A 17,168-nucleotide genomic window follows, 5' to 3' on the forward strand; every position below is an offset into this window, starting at 1 on the left:
AGAGAAAGACCTTGTAAAACTGCAGCGGGCTCAAAACAAAGCAGAACGCCTTGCCCTTAACTGTACACACAGAACCAACAACAACATGCATGATCGTTTTTCATGGTTGAGAAATTAACTAATACTATTGACGAGGAAACGTGTGTGTGTGTTGGAAATGCCTAAACACTTGTATAATCTATTTGCATACACTTCAAACAGACATCCATATTCCACCAGACACTTCACTATGGGTTTCTTCACGGTACCCAAACCAAAAACAGATGGAATGCGTCGCTCAGTTATGTATAGAGCCATGACATCGTGGAATGCTCTGTCACCAGAGGTTACTCAGTTATGTATAGAGCCATGACATCGTGGAATGCTCTGTCACCAGAGGTTACTCAGTTATGTATAGAGCCATGACATCGTGGAATGCTCTGTCACCAGAGGTTACTCAGTTATGTATAGAGCCATGACATCGTGGAATGCTCTGTCACCAGAGGTTACTCAGTTATGTATAGAGCCATGACATCGTGGAATGCTCTGTCACCAGAGGTTACTCAGTTATGTATAGAGCCATGACATCGTGGAATGCTCTGTCACCAGAGGTTACTCAGTTATGTATAGAGCCATGACATCGTGGAATGCTCTGTCACCAGAGGTTACTCAGTTATGTATAGAGCCATGACATCGTGGAATGCTCTGTCACCAGAGGTTACTCAGTTATGTATAGAGCCATGACATCGTGGAATGCTCTGCCACCAGAGGTTACTCAGGCAAAAAGAAAGATAAAACACATATTGTATCACATCCTCTCCTCTCTCTATAGATCTAATTGAACTGTATATATGAATAGTGTGTAAATGGTATTTTCGTTGTCCCTTGTTGTCTTTCCAATATAAAGTACTTTGTCATGAATTTGTGCATTTTATGTGGACCACGGGAAGAGTAGCTGCTGCATGTGCAGTAGCTAATAGGGATCCTAATGAACTAAACTCCAAAGGTTTTACACTGTGTTCCACAATACATTAGCCTACTGGGCTTTGCTCTGATCACATGTACCACATTTGCACCACCGTTTCCTTGCATCTCACTGGTTCCTCTTGACCCCCAGGTGTTGCTGACCAACTGCAGACAAACTATGCGGCTGACCTTCGAAGCATTCTGAAGACACTGTTTGAAGTCATGGCTACCTCTGAGCAGGGGGACAATGACAAGCAGAAAGGTGGGACTCTTTATATTGACTCGCAGTAATGCCAAGGATCTTAGTGTACTTCTCCCAGTATGTTATTCTGTAATGTACTGTATACTGACAGAATGACCATGGTTGTGACACAGCTGTGCTCTGTGTGGTTCAGCAGGTCCAGGGCTGCGCAGCGCCATGCTGGAGGACTGTGCTCTCTGTCAGGAGACCATCTCTTCCTCTGAGCTGGCAGCCAAGGCCCGGGAGGAACAGTTCGAAGGTCAGCACCTCCCCTTTCTCCTCAAAAATCACATACACACATATGCATACATGCACAGTGACGCATGAATAAACAAGCACCACTATTAATGTGCCTATGCTTTTCCCCTGTAGACCCCCCAGACTGGGTTCCTGATGAGGAATGTGACTCCTGCATCACCTGTAAGGCCCCCTTCACAGTCATCCGCAGAAAGCATCACTGTAGGAGCTGTGGCAAGGTAACACAAAACACCTGCACAGATCTCTTTAAGTATTGTACTATGTAAAATAAATAGGTAAACAATCAAATATACCTTGTTTGTTCTACGTGTCATTTCAGATCTTCTGCTCTCGCTGCTCCTCCCACTCAGCCCCGTTACCGCGGTACGGCCAGGTGAAGCCCGTTAGGGTGTGTACACACTGCTACATGTTCCACGTCACACCGTTCTACAGCGACAAGACTGGCATCTGACCCCTGCTGTACCAACAGACTCCCCCGCCTCCCTGCCCCCTGCCTCTACAGAAGCATATCCAGGGGATATGAGGCTATATTCAAAGTAAATCCCCAACTGCACAGAGCGACCTTAACGATCAACTTCATCACACTGCACGGCAAAGCAAGGCAAGGCTTTGAAATAGGAGGACATGGATGAGAGCGCAGAGAGATGAAATAAGGTCGGATGTGAAGGCACATAAACTATGATTATACCCTTTCTGTTATTTTTGAGATGCTACTGCTGCCTGAAAGGGACCCACGGCGCCTGATGCTATGCTGTCCTCCTCCCCTCTGACTCACTGATGCCTGTCTGTGGAGGCAGAGGAAGAAGAAAGAAAACAACCGACTGGAAATAGGGTTTTGTACTGGCATGTTGCAAGGCTACTCTGGACAGGTCCAGTTCTTTAGGAACAGCTTCTAGGGCTGTTTGAAGCTGAAAAGAGAGAGAAAGCCTGTGGAACATTTCTGTTTTATTGCTTGTGTATAAATAAAAAAGGCCTTCTGACATCATGTCCTATGCTTTAGTGGGCTTCCCACACTTGTGCCAGAGCTCTCTCAGGGCTCCGATGTTAATTTAAAGAATGTAAGTCATAATAAACATGTAAATTAAGGATAATTATGTTGATAGTGATGATAATCTCCGCACCACTAATCTCACTTGTTTGGCCAAAATGGCTCTAAAGGTTTTAATTTGAGTTTGTCATGTAATTCCTGATGCTGTAATGATGATGAGGAGGGGAAAGCAATCCTCACCAGGCTACCTATCAGCGAAGCAACAAAAAAAAAGAGATTTACTCCTAGAATGGTTTAGGTATAGATTCCTCCCACGGAAATGTGTGGAGTTTTCAGCACTGCTTTAAACGGCAATGAATGTGTTATATCGTTTAAAGACATGGGATTTTGATTATAGCGACCATGTCTCAAAGGACACTTAAGTTGTCTGGCCTTTTAATAACAATGTGGGCAGTGGCCATTGCTCTTTCAGTCATAACATGTAATGTTTTTAATGATTTATCTTGTTCCCTACCCACCCCAACCTTAACCGGTGTAACTCATCATCCTCTGAGATTGATGTGGTCACATCAGTCACTCTCTCAGGCATTGGATGTCCCCTAGTGGAGAGAGACTGTGAACTCCTACCACACATCATCAGCACCAAGATTATCTGTGATTATTAGAATCATGGAGTGCATATCACATACTAGTTAAGAGGTTCATGAGGCTTGTCTCCCATCAGTTGGTTAAGGCAGCAATGTTTTTTTTCTTCCCCTTCTGTGTATATTGTTGCAAAGCACATTTATCTTAAGTCATATTTTAACTCCCAGTGGTGGCACTGATCAAATCAAAGTTTATTTGTCACGTGCGCCGAATACAACCTTACAGTGAAATGCTTACTTACAGGCTCTAACCAATAGTGCAAAAAAGGTGTTAGGTAAACAATGGTCAAGTAGCACTGATAGCACACTTATCTAGACAGGTGTCACTAGAATAGAGACACAACTCTCCGACTACACTAAGCAGGTCATTGGTGTACATTCTCATTATCTTGTTTACATACCAGCTGCTATTGCAGAAACATATGTGATCTGTAGTGAAATCAGTTAGAATATGTTACAAATATAGTCTCATACCATTAAGTTGTTAAAAATGTTTTGTTACATCCTAACCTGGTTATATACATTGTCTCCATACCTCTCTGCACAATGTAGTACTGTTCCCAGTTGATAACCACTTCCTCTACTGTTATATCATCATATTCCTGCTCCCTCTAGTCATCTCTGATGCAGAGGGAACGCTTCCCCATCTGGGTTACAATGGAGAATGAGTTGGAGTTGATGTGGATAGAGGAATGGCCAATCTGACATAACTGTCTCAAACAACCATGGCTTTTTACACTTCAAGGCCACATCAGTTATATCAAATCTGCGCTGTCTTATAAGCTAATTCTCAGGCTTCATCTTGTCTAGACCACTCACTACTTATACAAGTTTTATTTTTATTGAGGAAAATATAAGAACTTTTAAGAGATTGTCATTTTAATTTTATAAAGAACAAAAGTAAATTATGTAAATGTATAAATCTATTACTCCTGTTTCTGTATAGAGGAATGATGCAGTAATTCAATGACTGGACGTCCTATTACTTCAGAGCTTGTTCTTATTTTGTAAAGGCTAGCTACATTTCAATAATAAGAGCTATGTGGAACATTGGGAAAATGTAATAATATGATTTAAATGTCATGAAAATTAAATGACTTCCTCTTTAAATAAGTGTTTATTGTCATTTATGTCTACATGTCATTGTTATTCTCTCAGGCAGGTGTGACATTTGTCAACTCGTCATTGATACATACGGTCTTGGCACTTGAGTGTAGACACCTTCAAGCACAACATGATCCAAAAGGATTTCATGGAACATTGGAACCTGCCTCTTGTGACGTTCTCAGGGCAGATACATCCCAGTCCCACTGGGTGGCAGCACCTATTCATTTGATCCCTCATTGGCTGATATCTGACTGATAGTATGCAGTTGTTTAGTATTTATTAGGATCCTTATTACTTCCTGGGGTCGAAACAGGGTGTCTTCAATATGTTATCCATACATTAACACAACTCACCCCTAACAATTAAAATGTTTCCTTTTCATAATTCATTTTAATAAATTGATGTTATGGGTGTTGCTGAAAGTCTACTCTGTTTTGTTCTTCTGGAGTTAGGATAAAGTTGCCTCAATGCTGAGGTCAGTGTTGTATTTTCCCTCCTAATGGTCAAGGTCAGGAATTAGGGAGGGAAACCTTATCATAGATCTGTTACAGGGGTGACATTCACCCCTGATTGTCAGCATTGCAATTGTTTTAAATTACTGTGAATTATTTTGACAACTTTAAATTGAGGCATATACAATTACATATTTGACTCGTGTAGGGGCTATTGGATCGTGATAGTGAGAAATAAAGAGTTAATTTTGATAGTTACCCAGTCCTTATATGTGATTGGTCCAAAATTGAGAGCTGGGATTAGACAGCGCTGCCCTGCTAAATCTCGTAGTCGATGAAGTAGAGTCTACTGCAGATACAGATGGGATACATACTTTAAAAACGATCTAACATTTCCAGTTGGTCGAGAAGTTAATTCAGCATTTTAATGGATAACTATGTGTGATAAATGTACGCATTTGATTGTATGCTTTTTCTGATTGACAGTTTTTCCATATAGCCGATCTATACTGAAAGGATATACAGTCATGCAGCGCTCATTAATTATAGTGGTGGTTAAGAAAGCGCCGATGAAATCGGCCACTGTCAATAAATAAATGGAGACTGCGAGGACTTGTATGAGAATGGGTAACAAGTGTTCTATAAAGAGGCTGATACGAGGTTAACTTCATTCACTGGAAACTTCAGGTATGTCATTCATAAAAAAAACATTGTTGTGCAAAATATACAGAGCATATGACCTTTTTCACACGATTAAATGGTTGGCAATAGTTCATAGAAATATTATTTATTTAATTTACTATAAAATAAGACATGATTGCCTGTTATCTATTGGTTGCTTACCTATATAGTTCTATGGATAAAATTACTATTCAATGAATTTGCCATCATGTGTACTTTTTAGATATGGTAAAATGTTATATACAGTAATTCATGAATGCAAATGGTGACAGTTATACAATATAATACAGTTGTGTTTCAGATAAGAAATATTCATTTTTACTTGTAGTATTTGTTGAAACATAAGGGTCAGTCTGTGAGGGCAGCATAACTTGAATGAGTGTGCGCCATATACACCACAGATACAGAGCCTTCAGAAAGTATTCATTCCCCTTGACTTATTCCACATTTTCTTTTTCCAGACTGAATTCAAAATGGGTTAAATAGATTTTTTCTCTCTCACCCATCTACACACAATACCCCATAATGGCAAAGTGACAAAAAAGTTTTGTTTGACATTTTAGCTCTGTATTTCATTTTTAATAAATTAGCTATCTCATTTACATAAGTATTCACACCCTTAAGTCAATACATGTTAAATCACCTTTGGCAGCAATTACAGCGGTTTGTTTTTCTGGGTAAATCTCTACGAGCTTTGCACACCTGGATTGTACAACATGTGCACATTATTCTTTTAAAAATTCTTCAAGCTCTGTCAAGTTCGTTGTTAAATCATTGCTAGACAGCCATTTTCAAGTCTTGCCATAGATTTCCAACATTCAATGTCGTCTTGGTAAGCAACTCTAGTGTCTATTTGGCCTTGTATTTTAGGTTATTGCCTTGCTGAAAGGTGAAATTGTCTCCCAATGTCTGTTTGGAAAGCAGACTGAACCAGGTTTTCCTCTAGGGTTTTGCCTGTGCTTAGCACTATTCCGTTCGTTTTATCCTAAAACAAAATCCCTAGTCCATGCCGATGACAAGCATATCAATAACATGATTCAGCCTTGTATTCAGGACATAAAGTACATTTCTTTGACACATTTTTTGCAGTTTTACTTTGGTACCTTGTTGCAAACAAGGTGAATGTTTTGGAATAGTTTTTATTCTGTACAGGTTTCCTTTTCAGTCTGTCATTTAGGTTAGTATTGTGGAGTAACTTCAATGTTGTTGATCCATCTTCAGATATCCCCTATCACATCTGTTGTACTTTGTAATTGTTTTAAAGTCACCATTGGCCTCATGGTGAAATCCCTGAGCCACTGCAGCAGCCTCTCTTCCCGTGGTCCAGCAAAATTAAGGCAGTTATACATTTTTTTAAATATTACAATACATTTCACAACAGATTTCAGGCCTTTACGCTACTATCACATATCTACAACACAAAATACGTATATGTGTGTGTGCGTGTCTCTTCACCGACTCCGCTGTTCCATTTTTATCCGTTTTTTTTAACTTATCTGATTTTACTACTTGCATGAGTTGCTTGATGTGGAATTAGAGTTCCATGTAGTCATGGCTCTATATAGTACTGTGCGCCTCCCATTGTCTGTTCTGGACTTGGGGACAGTGATGAGACCTCTGATGGCATGTCTTCTGCCGTATACAACGCGGTCTGAGCTGTGTGCCAGTAGTTTAAACAGACAGCTTGGTTTGCTTTCAACGTGTCAACACCTCTCACAAATACAAATAGCGATGAAGTCCATCTCTCCTTTACTTTGAGCCTGGAGAGATTGACATGCATATTATTGATGTTAGGTCTCCGTCTACATTTAATGGCCAGCTGTGCTGCTCTGTTCTGGGCCAATTGTAACTGACTGCAGCTCTTTGTTGAATGTTGCAATGATTTCACTTGCTGTGGTAGCTGATGTGTATAGTGTTGTGTCATCAGCATACATAGACACACAGGCTTTTCTCAGAGCCAGTCGCAGGTCATTCATAAAGATTGAAAAAGTAAGGGACCTAGACAGTTGCCCTGGGGCATGCCTGACTCTATCTGGATTATTTTGGAGTGGCTTCCATTAAAGAACACCCAGCGTGTTCTGTTAGACAGGTAACTCTCGATCCACAATATAGCAGGGGATGTAAAGCAGGGTATTGTGTGTAGGCCAGAGATACAAAATCTCAATTTAATCCATTTGAAATTCAGGCTGTAAAAAGTCAAGGGCTGTGAATAGTTTCTCAAGGCATTGTATATATTGAATATAGATAAATATACTAACACAAAGGGTACATATGTTATTGTGTAAATCAATCACATGATTTTTAAAATGTGCATAGCTGCACTATGTGTTTTCATTTATAAGAGAAATCCCCATGCATTTCAATTCCATTATGGCAGAAACCAACAGCCATGACACATAACTGTGTCGGACTGTTTGGAGCATATATATTGTTCATATCATCTAACAAGGCAAACTGCTTTCCCTGGGGATGGATGTGAGTTCTGCTGTGTGCACTAATACAATCTGGAAGGCTTGAGTGTTTTTATATATTTTGACCGTATGTCTTTTAGATTTGGGGAACATGAAGTTGTCTTCAGTCAGAATTGGATTCGTCAAGGTCATGTTGCTCATCTTTTTGGCCATTCTGTTGTCTGACTGTGCAAGGGGTGAGTAACATCTTTGGGATATTTATTTTATTTTTCTTAACTTTACTGCCTTTCTTTCTTTCTTTCTTTCTTTCTTTCTTTCTTGCCTACACAGTAGGGTCCAATTGTTTTAGTGAAATATTAGTAGATAAATTGGTTAGTCTAAGTTAGTTTGACTGCTGTGGCTTTTTGTTTACACAGAGAAAAGCTCAGTTGGCTCTAACTTCTTTACACTAAGAAGTAAGAGGGAAAAAGTAGAACAAAAACTCTAAACAGAACCCAAAATCAACAGTGGGGAAGTAGCGAGAAAACCAACCCAACTCCCCCCTTCAGTGTGGGATCTCTTCAGTCATGGCCATACAGTATGTGTGTGTGACTGTGTGTGCATGCACCACAGCTAAACCAAACATACACATCCATCAGCTTCCCAGGGTGAAAGAACACAAATCAGTCCAGCTCTCCCAGGGTTGTTCCATCGATCAGACTGTCTCAGCATCACGTCTGTGTTTGTGTGTCTGTTTGTGTCTGTGTGTCTGTGTGTCTGTTTGTGTGTGATTCCCACAATCAGGGAGGAATAAGCCGGAAATCCGGAATCCTCCAACCAGGACTTCGGGAAAACCAGGAAAGTTGTTGAAAGTTCCCGGATTTTTGCAACCCTAACCATGACAGTGTTGTGTGCTATTGTTCAGACAACTGTCTGCATTGATTGAAATTGTTAGACAAATGCAGAATGCATTGTATAATTATGTGTATCATTTCCACAATGTCACCTGTCATCAACGGCTGAAAATGTCCAGAACAGTTCAGTAGAGTTTGAAAGTCAAAGAAAATAAATCACCTTTTCAATTAGAGCGCTTTGAAGCATTCACATAGACTTTTAGTGTGTTCTCCAGCCTCTTGAAGTGGTAAACCAGGCATCCTGTTCTATGCCTCTCTCCTTATTCTCAAACTCAGTATGGCAGCAAATGGAAGTAGAACCTGCATGTGGCTAACAGAGCATTGCAATACAGGGCAGGTGCGGGCCACTGCTGGGTTCGAGGGGGGGCAGATTACATCTGGGATTACAGACAATGCCTTATTCACAGCAGGACAGGCGAGCATTCGCAATGCTGCTAAAGTGAAAGTGAACAAGACGTGGAGGCTAAATAAGATTAGACAGGCAATTATGTCTGTTTACAGATTTACACATGTCAGAGAAAGGATACAATTGCTGACTGCTGAGAGAAAAACAAGACATCCCAATCACACAGAGATTAACCAGTATATCAGCTAAAAAAAGAGTCATATCTAGTCTGCTTTTCATACTTTCTTTCTGAAAGTGATTGTAGAGGTATATACAAGTGTATTGTATCCAAGACAGAGAAAAATGAACATGTACTATTGTCAAACATCGTATTCTCCGTTTTAAGTGGCCATGTTTTAATATACACTGAGTATTACATTTAGAACACTTGTTCTATCCATGACATAGACTGACAAGGTGATTCCAGGTGAAAGCTATGATCTTTTATTGATGTCACCTGTTAAATCCACTTCAATCAGTGTAGATGAAGGGGAGGAGACAGGTTCAAGAAGGATTTTTAAGCCTTGAGACAATTGAGACATGGATTGTGTATGTGAGCCATTCAGAGGGTGAATGGGCAAGACAAAAGATTGTGTCTGTGAATGGGTTATGGTAGTAGGTCCAAGGTGCACCGGTTTGTTTGGAGAACTGAAACACGGCTGGGTTTTTCATGATCAACAGTTTTCCGTGTGTATCAAGAATGGTCCACCACCCTAAGGGCATCCAGCCAACTTGACACAACTTTGGGAAGCATTGGAGTCAACATGTGCCAACATCCCTGTAAAACCCTTTCAATACCTTGTAGAGTTCGTGCTCGACGAATTGAGGCTGTCTGAGGGAAAAGGAGAGGGGAGCGCAACTAAATATTAGGAAGGTGTTCCTAATGTTTGGTATAACCAGTGTATATTTTAGTTAGTTAAATTAAATAATTTAGTCAATTTAATGAAATAATCTTAGGATTATTTAGGATTATTTTAATTGTCAAGCATGCTGCACTGCAGGGGGAAATTAAGTCTCCAGAATTTGATTGGATAGTGGACTGGACAATCCCTTTGAGAGAATGATGTGACCACAAGCTCCCAGTTATGACACAATGTGATCCAAGTGTAACAACTTCACTGTTTGATATCCTATTAAATAAATGGTTTTGATTGGAGACATGGTTTTGTAGACAGTGTGTGTCCTGGCTGTAAAACTGTCCCTATAAAAGTTAGCATCATTGATAAATGAAAATTAAATTATACAGGAGACAATCCTTTTGAGTTACGTGTGAAGATATAGTAACATATTGGAAGTGTTTAGCGGTTCTATCAGGTATTATATAAGCATTTAAACCTTTGCCAAGTCCAATTTAAAGGACACAAAATGATAATGAGCTTGCTGCTGTCAGTCACCTCACCATACAATATCTGATCATTTATCCCACTACGCCAGCCAAACCTAAGACACCCCCCAACCCCTCCCCTTGTGTTCCCCCAAGCAGCTGTAGGAGGTGCTCAATGATGCGTCCCAGCAGAGCTTCAAATGTGGTGACAGGACTGGGGACCCCTGTGGTATAGTAACTGGAATGCAGCAGCCGGGACATATGGACCTGCTGTGTATTCTGCAGGCCTGCTCGGTGACAATGAGAGGATACAAGGTGTCCCCAGTACTTACCAGCATTCCCCCTCTGTCTGTCTGTCTGTCTGTCTGTCTCTGTCTGTCTGTCTGTCTGTCTGTCTGTCTGTCTGTCTGTCTGTCTGTCTGTCTGTCTGTCTGTCTGTCTGTCTGTCTGTCTGTCTGTCTGTCTGTCTGTCTGTCTGTCTGTCTGTCTGTCTGTCTGTCTGTCTGTCTGTCTGTCTGTCTGTCTGTCTGTCTGTCTGTCTGTCTGTCTGTCTGTCTGTCTGTCTGTCTGTCTGTCTGTCTGTCTGTCTGTCTGTCTGTCTGTCTGTCACACTCTCACACTCTCACACTCTCTCACACACACACACACACACACACACACACACACACACACACACACACACACACACACACACACACACACACACACACACACACACACACACACACACACACACACACACACACACACACACACACACACACACACACACACAGGAATTATCACATGGCTCTTATAGGAAACAGAATTGCAGTGACATTAATACAAATTGTGCACTTTGTTTGTAGGTCGAAGCCAGTGATTTTTGATGCAGACGAGTATACTGAATCAACATGTCACAAGTAGCATATTAGCTTGACATGAGAGTTTTTAACATCAGACAAATGTTTACTCATCTATACCTCCTGAGCCATCTGAATACATTTAGAGCATACAAACTGCTCAGCAACTCTTTTGGAAAATATACATTTTATAGGAGAGTTTCATCATGGTTTTATAACAAGAAAGTACTTTTGGATAAATTGTATGCCAAGGGCCTTTAAAATCACAAGGCCATTTGGCTCTCAGTCAGTTTTCCATTTCCTTTAAACATAATGAGGCTAGTTTCCCAGTAACCAAATACCCCAAAGTCCTCTTATTTTTTGTAAATATGGCCCAAGTAGTAAGAAGGTAATGACACAGTGGTGTTCTGGCACATGAGCCCAGCTGGAGAAACAGAGGGAGAGTAGACCAAGGGGAGAGTGAGAGAGTGAGAGAAGGAGTGAGAGAGAGTGAGAGAAAGAGTGAGAGAGAGAGAGAGTGAGTGAGTGAGTGAGTGAGTGAGTGAGTGAGTGAGTGAGTGAGTGAGTGAGTGAGTGAACGAGAGAGAGAGAGAGAGAGAGAGAGAGAGAGAGAGAGAGAGAGAGAGAGAGAGAGAGAGAGAGAGAGAGAGAGAGAGAGAGAGAGAGAGAGAGAGAGAGAGAGAGGGAACAAGAGAGAGAAGAGAGAGAGGGGGGGTCTAAACAGTACTGTAAAATCTTTGCCATGTGTTTGAGTAGTCCCCTCTGAAAACACTTGATTTATAAATTACAAATAAAATCAGTGTCATCAGATTCGCCCATGAAACACCAGAACTTAAATAGAGCGGATTCAGCATAAACCCACCAACACCCACAGACCCACCCAACTCAGTGCTGTCCGACCGATTGACATGCCACCTCTGAACTCTGCGGGGTTCCCCATGCCACTTTAGTACCAAACAACAACCACTGCTCGCTCGCCATACCCCTTACACATGTCTCCCTTCTCTCTCTCCAGACCCTCTCTCTGCATTTCCCCCTGTTTATTACCAGTGTAAAGCCAGAGGAAGTGAACTAAGTTAATGTGCTGTCATTAAAACAAGGCATGGAGCTGACCTTTACTCCCACCCACCCTCACTCAGCTCCCCAATAGCTCCTATTTACTGAAACTGGGACTGGGGGTCTATTTGCAGAGAACAATGGGCAGATTATTACATGCACTGGTCCCCCCAGTCGGACATAGCAGCACTAATTAATTTTAAACACTCTTCATCCCTGTAGACTAAGTTTATTTGCAGTCTATTCGAGTGTACTGAAAACCAGGGACTCATTTTACTGAGGGGCTGCGATTTAGAGGTGCGTGAGAAGGAGTTACGAGAGGGAGCTACGCTCAGGGTTTCTTGTATAAGTGTGTCTTTATTCGTATGTGTGTGTTTTATTAAGCACACAGCAATTGCTCTGTGAGAAGTTATGATAATGAGATACCCAAGGAGCAGAAATCAATTTAGAAACCCTAGAAGTATCAGTTACCAGCAGTGGTGTAAAGTACTTAAGTAAAAATACTTTAAAGTACTACTTTTTTTATTTTTTATTTAACTAGGCAAGTCAGTGAAGAACAAATTCTTATTTACAATGACGGCCTACCCCGGCCAATCCTGGATGACGCTGGGCCAATTGTGCGCCGCCCTATGGGACTCTCAATCACGCCCGCATGTGATACAGCCTGATCCAGCCTGTGATACTTATTTTCCACCATTATTTGCAAATAAATAAATTAAAAATCCTACAATGTGATTTTATGGATTTTTTCCTTCTCATTTTGTCTGTCATAGTTGAAGTGTACCTATGATGAAAATTACAGGCCTCTCTCATCTTTTTAAGTGGGAGAACTTGCACAATTGGTGGCTGACTAAATACTTTTTTGCCCCACTGTATATATAATATATGTACTTTTTTTGTTAATTTTTTTGTTCAGAAAACTTGGGGGGCCAAATAATACCACCCGCAGGCCTCCAGTTTGTGAACCCTGTACTACATCATACCACTACAACTACTGTGTCTACAATTAACAAATACAGCTGCATCTATCATTACCACCACCACACACTGCTGCCCCTGGCAAATCTATGGAAGGGAGAGGAAGTCTAGGAATGGACCTGGAAGAGGAAGGTGTCAGACTTCACCCCACAGAGAGGAGAGAATGGAAAGAGCTATACGTGGTGATGATGGAAATTGTGATAAGCAGCCATAATGGGCGTCAATTGCGTTTACTTTAGTGAGCCATAATCTGCATGAGCAACAGTGCCAGCTTTGACATAGTTAATCAAATGAAATTTCTCACATGCACCAAATACAACCAAGAGTGCAGTTTTAAGAAAAATATGAGTTAAGAAAAGATTTATTAAATGAACTAAAGTAAAAAATAAAGTAAAAATTTACAATAAAACAACCATAATGAGGCTATATACAGGGGGTACCGGTACCGAGTCAATGTGCAGGGGTACAGGTTAGTCAAGGTAATTGAGGTAATATACATGTAGGTAGAGATAAAGTGACTATGCATAGATATTAAACAGAGACTAGCAGCAGCGTAAAAAAAAGGGGGGGTGTGTCAATGCAAATAGTCTTGGTAGCTATTTGATTAGCTTTTCAGCAGTCTTATGGCTTGGGGGTAGACGCTGTTAAGAAGCCTTTTGGACCTAGACTTGGCTCTCCGGTATCACTTGCCGTGCGGTAGCAGAGAATTTTTAGGGCCTTCCTCTAACACTGCCTGGTATAGAGGTCCCGGATGGCAGGAAGCTTGGCCCCAGGGATGTACAGGGCCATACGCACTACACTCTTTAGCTCCTTGCGGTCGGAGGCTGAGCTGTTGCCATACCAGGCGGTGATCCAACCAGTCGGGTGTTTAGTCCCAGGGTCCATAGCTTGGTGATAAGCTTTGAGGCCACTATTGTGTTGAATGCTGAGCTGTTGCCAATGAACATCCTTCTCACGTAGGTGTTGCTTTTGTCCAGGTGGGAAAGGGCAGTGTGGAGTGCAGTAGAGATTGCGTCATCTGTGGATCTGTTGGGGCTGTATGAGAATTGGAGTGGGTCTCAAATCAAATCCAATTTTATTGGTCACATATACGTGATTAGCATATGCTATTGCGGTAATAGTAATATCTAACAAATTACACAACATATACCCAATACACACAAATCTAAGTAGGAATGAAGACTATATACATATATGGATGAGCGATGTCAGAGCGGAATGAACTAAGATATAGTAGAATAGTATAGAATACAGTATATACATATGAGATGAGTAATGCAAGACATGTAAACATTATTAAGTGACTAGTGTTCCATTACTTAAAGTGGCCAGTGATTTCTAGTCTACGCCTATAGGCTTCAGCCTCCAATGTGCTAGTGATGGCTGTTTAACAGTCTGATGGCCTTGAGATAGAAGCTGTTTTTCAGTCTTTTGGTCCCAGCTTTGATGCACCTGTACTGACCTCGCCTTTTGGATGGTAGCGGAGTGAACAGGCAGTGGCTCGGGTGGTTGATGTTCTTGATGATCTTTTTGGACTTCCTGTGACATCGGGTGCTGTAGGTGTCCTGGAGGGTGGGTAGTTTGCCACCGGTAATGCGTTGGGCAGACCGCATCATCCTCTGCAGAGCCTTGCAGTTGCGGGTGGTGCGGTTGCCGTACCAGGTGGTGATACAGCCTGACAGAATGCTTTCAATTGTGCATCTGTAAATGTTTGTGAGGGTTTTAGGTGACAAGCCACATTTCTTCAGCCTCCTGAGGTTGAAGAGGCTTAGTTGCGCCTTCTTCATCACATCTGTGTGGGTGGTCCATTTCAGTTAGTCAGTGATGTGTACGTCAATAACTTGAAGCTTTCCACCTTCTCCACTGAACCCTCTGCTTCTGATCCTGAAGTCAACGATCATCTCCTGTCATGCCCTGATCTGTTTCACCTGTTCCTGTGATTGTCTCTACCCCCGCCAGGTGTCGCTTATTTTCCCTAGTGTATTTATCCCTGTGTTTCCTGTCTCTCTGTGCCAGTTCGTCTTGTATGTTAAGCCAAGTCAACCAGCGTGTTTTTCCCGTACTCCTTTTCTATTTTCTTGTTATAGTCCTCCCGGTTCTAACCCCTGCCTGACTCTGGACTACTTTCCCGCCTGCCTGATCATCCTGCCTGCCCTGACCTTGATTCTGCCTGCCCTTCGGTACCTATTGGACTCTGATCTGGTTTTGACCTTTTTGCCTGTCCACGGCCATTCTCTTGCCTATCCCTTTGGATTAATAAATATTGTAAGACTCCAACCATCTGCCTCCTGTCTCTGCATCTGGGTCTTGCCTTGTGCCTTGATAAGCTCCTTTGTTTTGTTGACGTTGAGTGAGAGGTTGTTTTCCAGACACCACACTCCCAGAGCCCTCACCTCCTCTCTGTTGGGTGTCTCGTCATCGTTGGTAATCAAGCCTACTACTGTTGTGTCGTCTGCAACCTTGATGATTAAGTTGGAGGCGTGCTAGGCCACGCAGTTGTCGTGACGTTGTATTAGTGAATATGTTGCTCATTGAATGATTAAAAGTTTCTAATTGCGTGATTAACTGAATCAAGCAATTATTAACTCATTAACTTGGGACACCATGGGAAAATACGTTTTTATTGAGTTTCTATTTCCCAAATGAACTCTAAGAATATCAGAATATCGATTTTACAACAGCTGCTAATTAATCAGTTACCTCTACAATCTTGTTCTGAACGTCGTATAATCCGTGAATCTGCACGGGCCCAAGTCTCACCAATGAGTTCGTACCACACCAATCTTAGTTGAATATTTAGTTACTAGAAAGCTAAAATGATGATAAAAGATACACATACACAAAAACACATTCTAGGCTATTGATTAGAACTTAGTATAATGGGCCAACACACTATGGTGCGGGTTACCCAAAATGGGGATTTAAAAGAGAGAGAAAAAGAGAATGTACACGAGAGAAATATACATTTGGGTGAATTTGTCAGCTATGCTTATTCTAACCATAGCCTTGCCCCAAACTGCAGCTCTTATGGGTCAGAATATAATGATGTAATTATCTGGGGAAGGTCTCCGGGGATTCTCCACATGGACCGTTCAGGCTGCTCAATGACGCACTTCTCCGGTACACCTCTCTGGTCGTCCTCACCATTTCTGTGTCCTTTTGGCTTAGTAGTCTGTTTCCTCGCCCTTGTTCTGGAAAGGCTCTTCGGAGGACAGACCGCTCTGTAGCTCAGAGCTCACAGTGTTTGAATGAAACAGTGTAGATACCACGATTCGATGGGAAGTGGAAGCTAGGTGGTTCGACTAAAATTCACCCTCTTAGACACAGCTACTCATCCGTAGCTTGGGTAGAAAAAGATTCTTTGTCTTCAAACTTGCATTGCGTTTTGGGTTAATTTACTTTTTAGACCTCAGCTGCAGCTTGAGACACAAAGTCTCATCTGTAAATTCTTTACTCACAGGTTTTATACCCTCGTGTCAGAAGTTGGCGTAACCGCCTTTAGGGCCCTTCTCTGGGCGTACCAAGTTATGGGCAAGGTCTAGATTTTATTCAAATCCAATTTCACATTTCATCTTTACCAAAACATTATCTTTGACTTGGACATTTTCCATACAACGTACAATGTATAAACATCAAACATATACTAGGTAAACTGTTGACGTTACAATGTTTTCGTAATAACGTCATCTATTAACCTTTAATAACAAAACAAAAATGACATACATTTTCATATTCCATCTATTGTCATGACCACCATTGTGGCCGACGGAAACCATTGTTCCAAAGTCCCTTTATTTCATGTTTAATGTTCTGAGGCTGGACCTCCAACAGCCGAAGCTAAGTAGTAACATTAACATGATGCCTTCTAATTGCAGCCGCTGTGCTCGCCTTACGGCGAGGATAGCTGTACTGCAAGCCCAGCTTCAGACGCAATCGTTAGGCAAGGGTAATTTCAGTGTAGGA

General features: G+C 41.6%; 1 protein-coding gene and 1 pseudogene across 3 annotated transcripts in view; both read left to right on the forward strand.

Moving 5' to 3' along the window:
* The window catches only part of zfyve28 (zinc finger, FYVE domain containing 28), a 57,962-nt gene extending 53,776 nt beyond the window's left edge, over positions 1-4,186 (forward strand). For 2 of the 3 annotated variants that reach the window (XM_046366940.1, XM_046366942.1), the window contains 4 exons: positions 1,097-1,207; positions 1,341-1,445; positions 1,559-1,662; positions 1,764-4,186. In XM_046366940.1, the coding sequence (XP_046222896.1) occupies positions 1,097-1,207; positions 1,341-1,445; positions 1,559-1,662; positions 1,764-1,895 (452 nt within the window). In that variant the 3' untranslated portion in view covers positions 1,896-4,186. The remainder of the gene's footprint in view (positions 1-1,096; positions 1,208-1,340; positions 1,446-1,558; positions 1,663-1,763) is intronic. The other variant, XM_046366941.1, reaches the window with a different exon arrangement.
* Positions 4,187-4,957: 771 nt separating this feature from the next.
* LOC124046507 overlaps positions 4,958-17,168 on the forward strand; it is a 66,902-nt pseudogene continuing 54,691 nt past the window's right edge.

The sequence above is a fragment of the Oncorhynchus gorbuscha genome, linkage group LG10 (assembly GCF_021184085.1).
Source record: "Oncorhynchus gorbuscha isolate QuinsamMale2020 ecotype Even-year linkage group LG10, OgorEven_v1.0, whole genome shotgun sequence".
NCBI lineage: Eukaryota > Metazoa > Chordata > Actinopteri > Salmoniformes > Salmonidae > Oncorhynchus > Oncorhynchus gorbuscha.